The sequence below is a fragment of the Lepisosteus platostomus genome, chromosome 2 (assembly GCF_059453375.1).
Source record: "Lepisosteus platostomus isolate fLepPlt1 chromosome 2, fLepPlt1.hap1, whole genome shotgun sequence".
In the NCBI taxonomy this organism is placed as follows: Eukaryota; Metazoa; Chordata; class Actinopteri; order Semionotiformes; family Lepisosteidae; genus Lepisosteus; species Lepisosteus platostomus.
In genome coordinates, this window is record NC_142612.1 from 71,602,720 (window position 1) to 71,618,074 (window position 15,355).

At 37.0% G+C, this 15,355-nt stretch overlaps 1 protein-coding gene across 4 annotated transcripts in view; it reads left to right on the forward strand.

Moving 5' to 3' along the window:
• The window catches only part of opa1 (OPA1 mitochondrial dynamin like GTPase), a 46,059-nt gene that overhangs the window by 1,768 nt on the left and 28,936 nt on the right, over nucleotides 1–15,355 (forward strand). The window contains exons 2-16 of one of the 4 annotated variants that reach the window (XM_088616685.1): nucleotides 586–898; nucleotides 3,020–3,116; nucleotides 3,998–4,105; nucleotides 5,073–5,126; nucleotides 7,476–7,549; nucleotides 8,675–8,782; nucleotides 10,660–10,713; nucleotides 11,228–11,332; nucleotides 11,692–11,778; nucleotides 12,189–12,302; nucleotides 12,651–12,731; nucleotides 13,011–13,085; nucleotides 13,599–13,670; nucleotides 14,019–14,118; nucleotides 14,672–14,802. In XM_088616685.1, the coding sequence (XP_088472811.1) occupies nucleotides 586–898; nucleotides 3,020–3,116; nucleotides 3,998–4,105; nucleotides 5,073–5,126; nucleotides 7,476–7,549; nucleotides 8,675–8,782; nucleotides 10,660–10,713; nucleotides 11,228–11,332; nucleotides 11,692–11,778; nucleotides 12,189–12,302; nucleotides 12,651–12,731; nucleotides 13,011–13,085; nucleotides 13,599–13,670; nucleotides 14,019–14,118; nucleotides 14,672–14,802 (1,573 nt within the window). The remainder of the gene's footprint in view (nucleotides 1–585; nucleotides 899–3,019; nucleotides 3,117–3,997; nucleotides 4,106–5,072; nucleotides 5,127–7,475; nucleotides 7,550–8,674; nucleotides 8,783–10,659; nucleotides 10,714–11,227; nucleotides 11,333–11,691; nucleotides 11,779–12,188; nucleotides 12,303–12,650; nucleotides 12,732–13,010; nucleotides 13,086–13,598; nucleotides 13,671–14,018; nucleotides 14,119–14,671; nucleotides 14,803–15,355) is intronic. The other 3 variants (XM_088616688.1, XM_088616687.1, XM_088616689.1) reach the window with 3 other exon arrangements.

The window sequence follows — 15,355 nt, forward strand, 5'->3', positions numbered from 1 at the left end:
TGGGGCTGCACATTGGTGGTGGTGGAGGGGAGTCCCCATGACCTGTAAAGTGCTTTGAGTGGAGTGTCCAGAAAAAGCTAAAGAATTCAGTGAGCTGCTGAATTCTGCAGCTCACTACTTGGCTGCATTAATGTAACATAGGCAGAATTATTGATAGTGTCTTATCAGGGTTGTATGTACTCTGTTGTTTTGCGAAAGGGTAACAATTTTGGTCAAAAGAGTGTGACTAATTGCTTAAATAATGTCCAGATGTATTTAATTACATCTCATGCCCATTGAATGAATGAAATTGCATTTATTGAAATATACATGCATGGCCTTTCTCTACGACATTCTCTCTGTTTTTTTCATTAATCCCACCACTATTCACGTTCACTGTGTTTGATTAGCTTATGCAGACATGCATCCTGAGTGCTTTACCAGATTGCTGCAGTTGGCTCTTGACAAAAGGAGATTGCTGGAGAAGTGATAAAGATTGGAGATAAATGAGCTAATTTAGCCTGTCAGAAAATTCAGAAATGGATATGATGAAACGATCCGTGCAGGAGCATGTAGCCCATGTATTTATACGTTTTTGTTTTGCAGCCTGGCCTGCAGGAAACTGGTCACCACCAGCCCGGGCGTGAGGGTCCCCTTGCAGACACTGAACCCGCTGTCCCGAGCCATCCACCACAGGGGTTCCCCTGGCACCAGCCTTCACAGAGCCCCCCCGCGTTCTGCAGCCCGGCACTTCAGCTCCCTGTCCCGCCCGCCCCTGCGGCCCGCACGGCCCCTGCCCCGAGGCCCTGGGTTCCAGCCCCGCCGCAGCTTCTGGGTAGCCAGGCTCGCCACCAGGCTGCTGCGGCTCCGCTACCTTTTGCTGGGGTCAGCGGTTGGAGGAGGCTACACTGCCAAAAAGGTGCGGCACCGAAACCACGTATACCATCCGATTCGCTCCCGAACAAGAAAACCACACGGGTTACTTGCTCGCATTTGTGTGTTGGTCTCCTGTTCTTTTGCTCATGTTCCAGTGGCAGCCCACAAATTGCTCATCCTTGATCGTTTCCTCTCTTGGTATTGTCGTACAAACCCTAAGTATAAACCGTGATCGTTTCTCCTACTGGTATTGAGGAACAAAGCCTAATTTATTGAGGGTCTTTCATCATAGAAAACAAAATATTTAACAAATTTGTTTTTGTTAATTGGAACTCTTTGTGACAAATAATATAACTAACAACACGTTGTGTGTCTGAACTAGTATTACTAACCGGAACAGACTGAGAACAGAGAGAGACGTCTGGAATATCAAAATACAGAAAAGGTCCGCTTTTCTCTTTCCATAAGAATATGCACATCCAAGAAAGGTGCTCACTCCTAGACATTGCACGTCAGGGATTCTCCAGATGGCCACCAACTGACAGAGTTCCTGTAAGCGCACTGTAGCGCCAGCAGCATGCCTAATGATGAACAGCTCCTGTGAGTGGTCATGTCTGCATGTTCAAATTCTGTGTGCAGTTCAGGAGATGTTGTTGTGAGCAATATGAAAAAGTACAAAATTAAAAACTGGGTCGATATAAAATGAAAGCTACACAAATTGTTAAAAAGTCCACCATCTAACCGGACGTCATAAATATTGTCCAGTTTCAATTTCAATGTCCTGAGCAGGGTCATTTTGGATGTTCTTCTCCGGTCTCATTTCTGGGTGAGCGTGGCTGAAGAATGGTGTCAGTGAGGGACTGCTGCAGCCATGCTCACAGTTGTAGTGCCTTATTCCTGTGAGGAATTGAACTGCTGCTGGTGCAGCTTATTTGTGTAAAAATGACAAGCATGCAGTCAGACTGGATGACTTATAATACAACGTTTAGGCCTTGGAACCTTTTTCAGGTGAAGAAGGCTCCACGGCCGAGACGTTGTGTTTTCTTTCTTCTTTTTTTTCAGCACGGAATAAACCTATTACTTGTTCCTTTGCAGCCTACGCATGTTGACGCAGCTCCCCACCTGACTTATAATACTCTACAAATGTTTGCTGAAAATTAAAGCAAATTAAACACAGCTTAGTTTTCATAAGAAAGTAGTGATACCTTTATGAACATAATAAAATGCAATAATGGGTTACAGAAAAGTGTGGGTACCTGTTACGCAATTTACAATGTAAATTAAATTGTGTGCCTTATTTAATTTTATTATATTGATACAGCCCATACTTCTCATTATCTGCTGTTTTGTAGAAATATTCTTTATACCTTTTTGGATGTTTCCCTCTTTCAATGTGAATGTACATTTCAGCATTCAAACTGAACTGTGTAGTGTAAATGTGAACATTTTATTTTAGATAGATAGATAATACTTTATTAATCCCATAGGGAAATTTTAGTTCCATATAAAACTTCATCTAAAACCTTGAAAGAAATGATCATGCAATTTTGCCTTGTCTTCTGCAGACAGTGCCTAATTCATCCAACATGATGGCGCTGTTTCTCTTTCGTGCACTTAGTTATTGTTTGCTATCACTTGATGTCTTAAAGCTAGGAAGCTTTCTCTGAAATATTGTAGTTCACAAAAATCTGTTCAAAATGGTCTGGAGCCATAACATCTTTTAAGTTGTGAACAGATGCAACTTTGCATGACTCACCGGCCCCCGATGGATAGTTGCAGTTATTCGTCCATTCCTCTTTAAACTCGCAGTGCATTTTTGTTTTGTTTTTTGTAATGAACTACCAAAGCACATCTTGCTTTGTGGGATGGTGTTTCAGTCACAGATGAGATTTTTCATAGCAGAGGAGGTGTCAGAATGTGGTAGGAGAAAGGCTCTGATCTACTAGTTTCTTTCACTTTCACTTATCTCATCGCTCACTGCAAACACTCGATCAGAAAATCTGTGGCATGCGAGCAGATATTGATATTGCTACCAAAAAGTTTTGACAGCCACCTTCAATACGGTGTGGAAGACAAATGTGAAATATTTGTGCATATCTGTATAAAGACATGCTCTACTGTATGTCTTTTTAAATGAGTTTAAATCGTTATTGTTGTCTTTCAGACTTTTGATCAGTGGAAGGATATGGTGCCTGATCTTAGTGAATATAAATGGATAATACCAGATTTCATTTGGGAACTTGATGAGCATATCGATTTTGGTAGGTATATTGTTTAATATTTTTAGGTTTGTATTCCTGCTTGTTTTGCCAAAAGGTTTAGGAACATAAACCTATGGCAACATAAAGCTATACTTTAGAATTAATAAAAATTATGTAATTATTGTTGCCAGACATTCTCTTTCATACTACTGCTTATTCCATTCCTACACATAACAGGAGCATTACCACCATGTAGCCTGATCTGGTTGTATCTATGAAGCTAACCAAGGCTGGGCCTAGGAAGTACTGGGATAGGAAACCTCTAAGGAAATCCAGGTTGCTGCAGTTTGTGGTGTTAGTGGACTTCCTTCTGGTGCACAATTTTCAAACCAAAGCCACAGTTTGGTTGCAGGGTATACTGTGCCGTTAGAGATGCTGAGGTTTTAAATCAGTGTGCCGACAGCTCATGCTTAAAAAATCCCTTGGTGGTGTTATATGAGTAAATGTGTTAGCTCTGGTATCTTGGCTAACTTTTACTTTAATACTTTAAGTTAAAAATATGGTATCACAAAAAATATATATACATATATTTGAAATATATTAAAAGCTCTTTTAAATTCTCTAATATTTACCAGGAGAGCAGAATTCAGAATCAGAATGAAAGAATGAAATTAAATAGGTGTGCTAGTGTTCCTTTAAAAGAATTTGTAAAAGAACACAGTTACATTTATTTATATATATATACGTGAATAAACACAACTTGGGGCTATTTTCAATGCTCTATGCTACTTTGCCATTCTTCGAAATTCCTAATGGCATCATAAACACATCTACTCTCAGCCCTGAAAATCAGCATCATACAATGGAAACTTAAGATAAATCCTGTAAAAATAAGTTTTCTTTTGTCAATTTACTTCTTTACATAATATTTTTAATTATAGAAAAAATCATCAGTGCCCTACCTGATGCAGAGGAACTCGCCAAACTGCTACCTGATTTTGAGAAGATTGGGGAGAACTTCAGTTTTCTGAAAGGTCTAGTTTCCAAAGGTTGGTGTCTCTAGCTTAATGTTTCTTGGTATGGTTCAGATTGTTTAAGACAATGTCCGTGCTTTGCTTTCAAATTTTTAAACTGGTGTAGGATATGCCAGCCGGTTGTAAGAGATAGGTGGTGTATTCATTTCATTACTTCATTGCTTGATTAACAAAGGTACAAGTATTACAAACTTTCAATATAATGCTCTGCAGTTATTTAGTTTGAAGCTCTAAAAATATGATTTGGTTACTTTTGTACAATAATGCATGTTTGCTATCTTATCACTAGGTAATGTTATTGAAATAAACAGACACCAAATAAATATCGGCTTCATAAGTCTTTTCTTAAGATTCCCAGTTCCTTGAGCAGCGACAGATGTAACTGCTCTGCAATTCTGAAATAAAGTTCATCCACTAAAAAACATTCCTCTAAATTGAAGTAGGTTTTCGTTATGGGTTATTCTTTCACAATCCCTTCATACTGTAAATGTTTAGTTTTAATCTTGAAAGGGGTTTACGTTGTTAGCAGAGATTTGTTTATTTTCTTTAAATGCGCAGGAATTAGTGTAAGATAGAAAGATGCACAAGGTAAAATGGGGTTCATTTGAAACCCACCAAAAATTTAGATTTTAAATACTCTAGGCTAGAGCAGTAGTTTTGTTTAAAGCTGACTTCAAATAAGTACAGTATTTAAGCAAGGTTTTACTAGTTTGCAGAATTTTACCCCATTGACATAGTAGGTATTTCAAATATGAAAACATCCCATGATGGTAATGTAACGTTTATTTAGGACTGAATAGGTCTACTGTATTCCATACACATCTGAACACACTTCTGATGACATACTGGAAGGCTTTTATCTAGTAAAAATAGTGTAAATGTTGTTATAAAGATTTGGCAACTGGGGGACTTGAATGGAGTCTATATTATTTTTTGCTTGTATCTTTTGATTTTTTTCCTCCTTTTTGCTAATTTTTCACAGGTATGAGTGTGGTTAGTGAAGTCAAAGGAGCTTCTGATCTGCATCTGTTGTTAGGTGTGTAAACTCCACTGTCTGCTCCCATTCCCTGATTCAGTCTGGAAGGTCACGTGGTCTGACTGACGTTTTGCTCGTTCTTGTATTTCACGAGCTTAGACTTGCAAATACTACTGTTGTTTTCCCACACGTGGCTGTGGAATCAGAGTAGTGGTTTGGTGGACATCTCAAAACATGTACGTCATCAGTAGCCTGTCATTTTCTTTTCGCTTGGTCAGTTGCTTGTTGATCTTCAAATTTAGCTTCTCAGCAGTAGAAAGTTGACCAAGAAATGTTTCTCATTTACTGCAGTCCTGAACAGTTGTGTCTTTGTTGCCTTTTTAGTTCTGAAGTTAATTTACACGCCTGCAATTGCTTGTCAGTTTGTAAAGTATAAAATGTTATTGTCCTAGAGATATGCATCATAACTATTTTGAGAATACAGTCCTGTGTGCCAGTTTTGGCTATATGTGCTTAACCCACTAATGAGTAATGTTAGCCAATAAATATATCCATTTGTATTAAATTAGATGGAAAAACAGTTTATTTAAATTAATTTTCTCTTAAAGTGGATTTATAATTTCAGGATTTAAACAGCAACATGACCCTAAGCAGGTTTATAGCTGTAAATGTAAAGCGTATACAGTTTATCTTCATGAACAAGATTTTGAGTCTGAGTCTGGTTATGTCAGTGGCCAGTAAGGACCTTTGCAAGATGAAAAGTAATTGAAAAAACATTATATGTTTCAATTTGAAGCTGAGAATGCTGCACTCTTCTAATCGGAGTATACATGAAACAGACCAGTTATACTTTTGCTTTGAAGTGCACTTAACAACAGATAAAAGTATTGTTTACAGATATTTTTACAAGAATAGTCTTGCTGTGTTCATTTTTGTTTCACCTTTGTGCAGTGTTGCCAAGGTGACACAAAGCCTCTATTTTCAACTGAGATGCTGTTTGCCTCCTTTGACTTCCTTTCTTTCTTTTAATACCTTTGCTCTGTACCTTTTCTGATCTAATGAGAGGACTGGGCTCTTCACTTTCACTGTGTAATATAACAATACTGCTCAAAAGTTTGGAAAAACTTACCAAATTTGGAAAAGTCCCACCAAAACTGCTTTAGTTGGTGTCTCAATATGAATCAGTAGCAGGAGTATATGCAGTTACAGTATGTATCTCTTTAACAAAGATGACCCTTAATTGGCTTGCAATAATAAAGTCAGTGGATTTATGAGTTTTTTGATATGTCAAAGGCTATGTGTGCAGAGTATGATACCCGTTTCACAATCCAAGGTAATGTTGTGTGGAAAGCGTTTTTTTTCCCCTAAATAATAAGAAGCAAAAAATCTTAAGAATGACTTCTAGCAAATATCTTTTAAATATTGGTATTTATAGTGAATTAAGGATATACTTTCTGATAGTGAGGTCTGTTCTGTAAACCTATAATTTTCCTATTCTTTTGAGGATTACTCAGCCACTGCCTCTTCTAAGTAACATGAATGACATTTTGTTTAGCTTGAAATTAGCAAGCAAGGTGAAGGCACTCAGAGTGCATATTATGTAAGTTTGCCCTTTGGTATCAGTGAATCCTAAATGACCTCCACTGACATCTTGTATGTATGACTTACAGAATTATGACATAGTACCGTACTATATCTGTACTATATCGTAGTACAGAAATCTCAACAAAGAACACCATTAATATTTCCCTGTAGGGGAAAACATAATACATTATAAAATGTAAAAACATACCTGCCAAAACTATGGTTCCTGGTTGAATTAGATAAGCCTGGAGAAAGAAATGTATTATGTGCTGTAGATTAAATGTACAATTTCTTGCAGTGACATTTTACAGCTGACATATTTTAGATTGAATTATGTAGTAGTGAATATGCCTCGAATCTGTACCCAGAAAGATTATCAGTATTAGGAATAGACTATTTTCTACCTCGCTAATAACCACAAAGACAAAAATGTTTCTTCCAATTAATTAAAAACATCAACAAAAACAATATTCTGTCTTGAATTTTCCAAACTTTTAAGTATGATTGGGTTGTGGCTGCTTTATAATGTGTACTAATACGTATGGATTATTGTATATGGAAATTGGGTATTGATACATATGGATGCCACATATGCTTTTAATATATTTTGCAGTGTAATAGCACTAATTTTTATTACTGATTCTACAATTATTCTAGAAAAATACATATACATACAGGAAAAATTAGCAAGAATTTTTCAATAAATTGTGTATTTTACTTTGTAAAGTGATGTAACTATGTGCATTACTTTAAATATACTGTACATGTTTAAAAGAAAACATGCTGCTGTCCTTAACTGCATTTATTATCTTTTTGTACACACAGAATCATCAGGGGAATCTACATTCAGAACCACAGGAAACCAAGGATTTGACAGCAGTGATAAGCAGTATAAGAAGGCAAGTTCATAAGAAATTAAATTTATAATGAGAGGCATTAAAAACACAACAAATAATTGTTGGCGTCAGCAGCATTTGTTGTGTCTTTATTGTCTTTCACCATACAGGATACTGTATGTTTACAAAGAACAAGGGTTATACATACATACTGTATATAGTCCTCGTTCTTACGAGATACCTGATGAGTCTTTCCATTGGTATATGTCAGTTTATATGTCAAGGAACTGAGGTTTTAAAATTGAAATTATCCTTTAAAAGATTGGTACTGAAGCTTTTCTTCATATTTCTTGTGCAAATGGTACATACTTTTACAGAGGTGCTATAGGTTGGTGTTTGATGATCACTGTTTTCTGAATAACAGATCAGAGTAGTTCGTCTTCATATCATATTATGTGTTTCATATCCATGATGATTCATTACATTTTCGTCTGATGTTTCTGTGGTCACCCCTTTTCCAACAGACAAAGCCTAGAAAGAAAACATGCTGTTTGGCCCAAATTAGAAGTCATTTGAATCCTATTTAATGCTCAATCTAAAACTTTATTGAATGCTTCTGAAAGCAGCGGAATTGGACTGCTTTGAAATGTCTTGGGCAGTGTTTTTTTTAACCTCTATCTTAAGCTCAGCAATTCATCTTCCCATAGTAGAAAGCTGTAGCAATTACCCTGTTAGATAATTTATTATTTTCACAGTAAGTGCAGTGCACATGAAATATTTATTTGGTCCAGGGTAATTACAAATTTACTTTGCTTGATTTTTGTTTAAAAATATGTTTCATAAATCGTCCCTTTAAAGAGAGGCTTAAAAGGACTTTTTTTTCATAGAATTCGTTTTTTTCTATTTTTTCTGTAGCCCCCAGCTCCTCAGGGTCAGTGTGAGGTTTCAGTCAAAGCTTGGTTGATGATTCCTATTCCGTATATTGAGATTCACAGTTCTGAATTGAAAACGTAATTTAGTTTTGCATACCCTTTTATAGACCTCTACTTTTCCTTCTCTTCACTGGTTTTTGTTTTGTTCCAGCCTTGACGTGTTTCCCCCCTCACATTTTTTTTTATTTTATTTTGATTTTACTGTCTTCTTCCTCACCCCTTCCCTCCCTTCTCTCCTTTTGTAAACTCACGGCAGGGTCTGCTTGGGGAGCTCATTCTCATACAGCAGCAAATCCAGGAGCACGAGGAGGAGGCCCGCAGAGCCACAGGCTATAACACGAGCTCCTCGCAGCAGAAGCGAAAGGTGAAGGTTCCATACATTAAAAAAAACAGCTCAGAAAACAATCGATTAATTCACACTAACAGAAATTTTCTGGGCCACTCCTTGTGCTATGCGAGAAGCAGCAGAGCATTTTAGCCCTGGAAAATACATTTGACATGAAGGTACCACTTCATAAACTCAAATTTAACAGTTTTTTGTCATGAATGCCCTCCACTTTTCACAGTGTGTGAAGTCTCTGTGAAGCAAGTGGGCATGAGGACCAGTATCCTTTGTTAGCGCCGATTGTTCTGAATGCAGCATTGAGTTCTAACAGAATATTCTGCTGGGTTGTCTTGAAGTTACATCATAGTAATGCTCATCCCTGTCATCGCCTTTTCACTCTGTTCACTACGAAAAGCTGACTTCCTAAATTGGACAGTGGTACTGCAGAGTCATTGATTAGCCTGATCAATTCTAGCTTGATTATTGATTGAATATTAGTCCATCCATATGAGTCCTAGTACATGAGCTTTGCCGTATGTATATGGAGGTCTGTTGTGAAAACGGAGACTGTACAATACAGGTGGTGGACTAAATATATATTTAACATTGAAATTAATACTTTTATTTGTTCCTTCAATGGGTATCTCAAATTTGTTATATTGTTTTTGAAGAATTCAGTGATATTAAATGGAATGAAAAAAGGTAATTATCTTAGATTGTTGAAAATTCTGAAAGTCATACTGCCAGCTTTTATTTTTTTCAGTAAATTATTGCAGTTTTCTGTATCAATACACAGCAACTTAACATTTCCCTCTAGGCAATAATTTCTTGAAGTTTTTATCTCTATGATGTACTGTACTACTAATAAAATTATTTTATTATTAAAAGAGGTTTTGCACATTATAAGGCTCCCTTTCCCCAAAATACTGTTAGTGTGAATGAGTCAATAGGTGGAACCAAAATCTTGGTGATGGTTTGCTTGAGTTGTATGTTTGAAATAATCAAGTAGCATGACTTTCCATCGATTGACTGACATGCTTGGAAATCAGCTTAATAATTCCTTTACTATTGTATTCTAAATAGAAAATTAAAACTAACAATGCTTTCATACCAGTTAACTGATATATGGATATTTGAATTTCATTAAGAGGAATTCCTTCTCTCTACATTGAAAAACATCTTTCAAGCCTACTTAAAACTATTGGGATGTCTGGTTTTGATTTCAGAATTGCAAAGAACTACCTACCAAAACATTTCAATAATGACACTCCTTTAATTCTGGACCGCGCTTAAGTTTAAAACCAAAAATATAAAATGATGACCCTATAGAGGAAAATTTGAGATGTGGCTGAATGAACTACTCTTTCCTTTCACTTTGTAAAAATATTGTGAGTTTTCAATCTGTTTTTTAGAAATCTTTTTTCAAATTAAATGTTGAGAAGGGCGTTGCGTACAGTAGTATCTCCAGATGTCCATATACAGTACAGTATTTGCTTTTCCCATGTTGTTGGCCATTCTCATTTGTTTGTCAAGTCATTATTTCCTCTTTACACTAGGCCCTGTGTCTCTCTTGACGTCTGCGACCTTTATCCAACCAATACTGGTTTGGAGTGCAAATAAAGATTTTCTACAATCTTTGTCCTTTTGTTTGTAATATGATAACGCCTCTCTCTTTTACAGGTATCTCTGTTTCTGGAAAGAAAGCATTATGTCATTGCCACTCACTGCAAGTGATTTGCTCTTACTTGTAAATTTCCTGAGACTGCTTAATATTCTTCTTGCATGTAATGAAAACATTTCTTTCCAAAGTGGTTTATAGGTCAAAGGGTAGGTAACAAAAACAGGGTCGGCAGCTGTGGAGATTTCTTTTAAAGTCATTTATCTGAGAGGAAACATTTTTGTCTGTTATGTTTTAGGTATCTGACAAAGAGAAAGCAGATCAACTACAAGAGGAGCTTCTCAGAACACAGGTATAGACTAATACAAAAACAACTGAAGTCTTAGTAGTACATGAGAGAGTGGAATATAATTTAAGCATAACACTGCATATGGAATATAATTTCCTAAGGCACCCCAAGAGTGATACTGTGGGAGTATGAAACAAGCTACCTAGCCATATTATTCAACCTTTCCCTGGCTTCCTTCAAGAAACAGCTGGATGAGATCCTTGGATCAATTTGCCAGTACTTGCCAAATGAGCTTAAATAGGCCAATTGGCCTTCTCTTGTTTGTAACTTTTCTTATACATTTATTGAAGGTTACTATACAGACACCACAGTAGGAATGTACCTCATCCTTGTACTGTGTTGCTTACATAACTGAGTTCCTTTTAAGGAGCCTCACTGTGGTTTTAATTCTTTGTAGGCACTAGAACTGATTAATTTGTGAAGCAGAATAAAACTAAAATATTGGCTTCATCCAACTCCGAATATGACAATGAGGCAGTTCCTGCTGTTGAAAGTCTATTTCCATGGTGGTTTTCAGATGAAGTACCAGAGGATGCTCGAGCGCCTGGAGAAGGAAAACAAGGAGCTGAGGAAAGTGGTGCTGCAGAAAGACGACAAGGGCATTCACCAGAGGAAGGTCAAGGTAACGCTGTTCATGGGCGGGTGGCTATTACCAAAGCTTTAAAATAGCAGGTGAATAGAAGGCAACAGAATTTTGTCTGGCTAGTACCATTTCAGAGTTTTTCTTTTCTTAAAAGAGAAAGTGTTTTTCTTTTCTTTAATGGACATCTCCTCACATATATTTGCCTTGGTCTTGCACAGTGCTTCCTGCATGAGTATGATACATTAATGAGGTGCATGAAATTTGAAGTACCCTTCCCGAAAGCAAAAGATAACATCCATAACCAAAGATATTCCCTGTGCCAAAAGTCCACAGTTACAGGTTTAAATTCTGCACCAGTAATTTCTGTATCCAGAAATCTGTTTCTCTGCTTGTTGTAGAAATCCTTGATTGACATGTACTCTGAGGTCTTGGACGTCCTTTCAGACTACGACTCCAACTATAACACCCAGGATCACCTGCCAAGGGTAAGGCTTGCCATGGCGAGGTGCGAAGACGTGAGTGAGTGCTCTTCTTCGCAGATCATGGGGGAGCTGTGAGAACAGCAGGCGCTGGTGTTCGCAAGATCAAGTGACTCATCACGCCAGGCTCTTCTGTCAGGGCCTGGAAGAGTTCCAGCATAAGCCTTTACGAAAAGCCACTTTGCAGCTTTTTTTATGTCTGGGGCCTATATTGAGAACACCCAAGCACTTAAATCACCATTCCTTCTTATGAGAATTTAAGCTTGGAAATGCTTTGTGTGTAGGGTCCTAGTTTTTGAATGAGTTTTCCAACGACGGGGCTGGCATTTTCTGTTTTTCTGGCTGCTTCGACACGTAAAATAAGAGCCACAGTAGTTCCGGTGATGTCTGAGCTCTTTATGTTTTGGATGCCGAAGGTTGTGGTAGTTGGCGATCAGAGTGCTGGGAAGACCAGTGTCCTAGAGATGATTGCCCAGGCCAGGATTTTCCCCCGAGGGTCCGGGGAGATGATGACTCGAGCCCCTGTCAAGGTAGGCAAAATGTTCTGTGCCCCAGCTAAGAGGATGGATGTTGCCTATTACTGGGGTAGTTTTTCAATGCCTGTGACTGTCCACTCTGTTATATTTCGACCATGTCTGATGGAGACTTGTAAAGACATTCCTAGGTACTAACGTCGGTTACCGGGCAATAGGTTTTTAATGTACCTTAATAGAAAAACATACTCTGATTTATTCATTGTATACTTTGCTTCTTTTTTCTTACATTTAAGGGAATTAACATGTCAAAAAAATTTAATCCCACTTTTTTATGAGCGGGTTTGCCATTTTTCTTACCTTTCCCATTTTTCTTACCTGTATCATGGTTGACTGTTTTCCCAGGTGACGCTGAGTGAGGGCCCTCACCACGTTGCCATGTTTAAAGACAGCACCCGCGAGTTTGACCTCAGCAAAGAAGAGGATGTAAGTTAGAGAAGAAACCTACAGTATGTGATACATTGTACTTGCACTGTACTGGAATCAGAGAGCATCAAAGGACACCTTTCAGAAATTTAAATGTATAAAGAAAATGACAAAGTTTCTGTTTCAGAATATAAAGAGCTGTGAGAGTGGCTTCAGTTTACCTTATTAGATGTAATTCAGTTAAGAACATCTTTCTTCCAATGGCCTCAAAGTTTTAAGTTTGATTTATGCCCTTCCTTTTAAAAGGTACGTTTTGCTTTCTGTTTCTTCCACCCTCAGCTTGCGGCCTTAAGACATGAAATTGAAATCAGAATGCGGAAGAGTGTCAAAGAAGGACAAACAGTCAGTCCAGAGGTAAGACCAGGGAGTGCATGAGATTTCTACATTTACTCTAGAGGACCAGATAAAATACCGTGGCTCATTCACTTTTAAAATCTTCTCTTTTGTAATATATAATACTGGAAACCAATGAATGTGCAATAGATGGAATTAAATGGACTGTAAAACCGTGCATGCTTTCTCAAAGATTAAAAACAGTTTCTACTAATAAAAAGTATTAGTAAATTATAATTTTATATATTTGTGATTATGATTTTTAGTCTGGATATCTGAAACGATTAGTTGAGATTTTACTAAAATGCACTTTTCTATAAGTTATTGATGCACTTTCTTCTAAGCTCATTAAAGAAAAAGAGAAATTGACATTTATCATAAATATTTATAGTCAAATTTGAAAACACCTGCTTTGCATTGTTCTATTGTCAACTATCTAAAGTATATGGAAAAACACATATTGTACTGTATATCTTAGTTCCTTTGTAAAATGTAAGAAATAAAAGAGAATGTCTTACCATTTCTATTTTGTAGACCATATCTTTGAGTGTGAAGGGGCCTGGCATACAGAGAATGGTACTGGTGGACCTGCCTGGTGTCATTAGTGTAAGTGCTTTTTTGTAACGTTGGGTCCAGTCTGCTTCATTAAGCATTTCAATCCCTTAATGCATTTGTGTACTGCATTTCTTAAATGCACTCCATTTCTTAAATTTATTAAATTTAAGCATTGGTTTAAATTCAGCTGTTTAAAAGGAAATTATTTTTGTTGTGGTCACATGAATATGATTAAATTTTGTTTCTAAGAGCTAATTCTCTAAACGATAAGTATGCCAATAGTAAATTAACTTATTTAGCTTTTAAAGCAAAGGAACTGAAGGGAAGTGAAAGATATTGCAACAGGTTAGTTAACTTTGCCCCCTGTTTTAAACCTGAGAACTTCTTATTTTATTTTAGACCGTGACCTCTGGCATGGCAGCTGACACAAAAGAAACAATTTTTAGCATAAGCAAGGCTTACATGCAGAATCCAAATGCCATCATTCTCTGTATTCAAGGTAAGATTTACTTGTGTTTCGCTTAAATTGCACTACCCATGTGTAAAACATGCACTGAAAAAGATTACTTTGAAATTTAGCACCTTTTTCAAAACAAATGTGAGCAGGGTGAGATTTTCTTTGCCAGGAACATTATCCAGTACAATATTATCTAATTAATATACATTTATTTTAAAAAAATGAAATAATACATAGGTAGTCTTTCATATTTCTTCAGATGGGTTTAGAAGAAGCACTGTACTTTTGGTTTTGGCTGTAGGTGTTATTAATTTACTTATCTGACACATTAATCATAAATGACTTGCATTTGAACCCATTTACAGTATACCACTGGGCATTATACTGAAGTAATATCAGTAGATGTCTTGTTTGTCTTGGGGAGACCCAATAAATAATGGAACAAACAACTTTCATGATACTAGTGTACAATGTTCTACTCCTCATTGCTGCCAAGAAGTTCCTTTGTTTCCAGTAAGAACACAGAAAAAGTACTTTTTTGACATATGAACATGGGATTATTCTTGCAAGTGTTCTTGTTACTCTGACCTTTAAGATGGTTCTGTGGATGCGGAGCGCAGCATTGTGACGGACCTGGTCAGTCAAATGGACCCTCAGGGGAAGAGAACTATATTTGTGCTGACTAAAGTGGACCTGGCGGAGAAGAACCTGGCCAGTCCCAGCAGGGTGAGGCACTAAGGTTCTTTCAGGTAGTTTAAGGTGGCCATGCAAATCTGAGTCGTGTGGTTAAATTCAGTATTTATTCCGAACCCTGTCTTACCTGTAGAGGGTACTGTTTCATTAAATATCTACAATTGTATAGTGTTGGTCAAATGCCTGCAGTTACTGTGCCTGCACTTACTTACACCTTTTTAGGTATTTTGCAAGGATTGTATCAGAAAAAATTATAAAAGATTCTGTGGGAAAAAAACATTTTCAACTAATATTATAGGCCACTGTGTTTTTCCTTTATTTTCTACACCATCATTTATATCTTAAGTAGGGGGAACCTATAGATGCATGTCTATAATGTAGAAACCAACAGCTGTATTCGTGAATCATCTAACACCACATGAAGGTTGTCCCTGTTTGTGTTTTCTAATTAAAAAGCACAATCGTGTCGTAAACTGTCAAGAAAATTTTGGCTTTAGTTTATTATGAAAAAAAAAAACATGTGAATTTAGCTTAGTGAAGGAAAGTGAAGGCCTTAACAAGAGTGAGGTCTAAAATGAGGTTATAT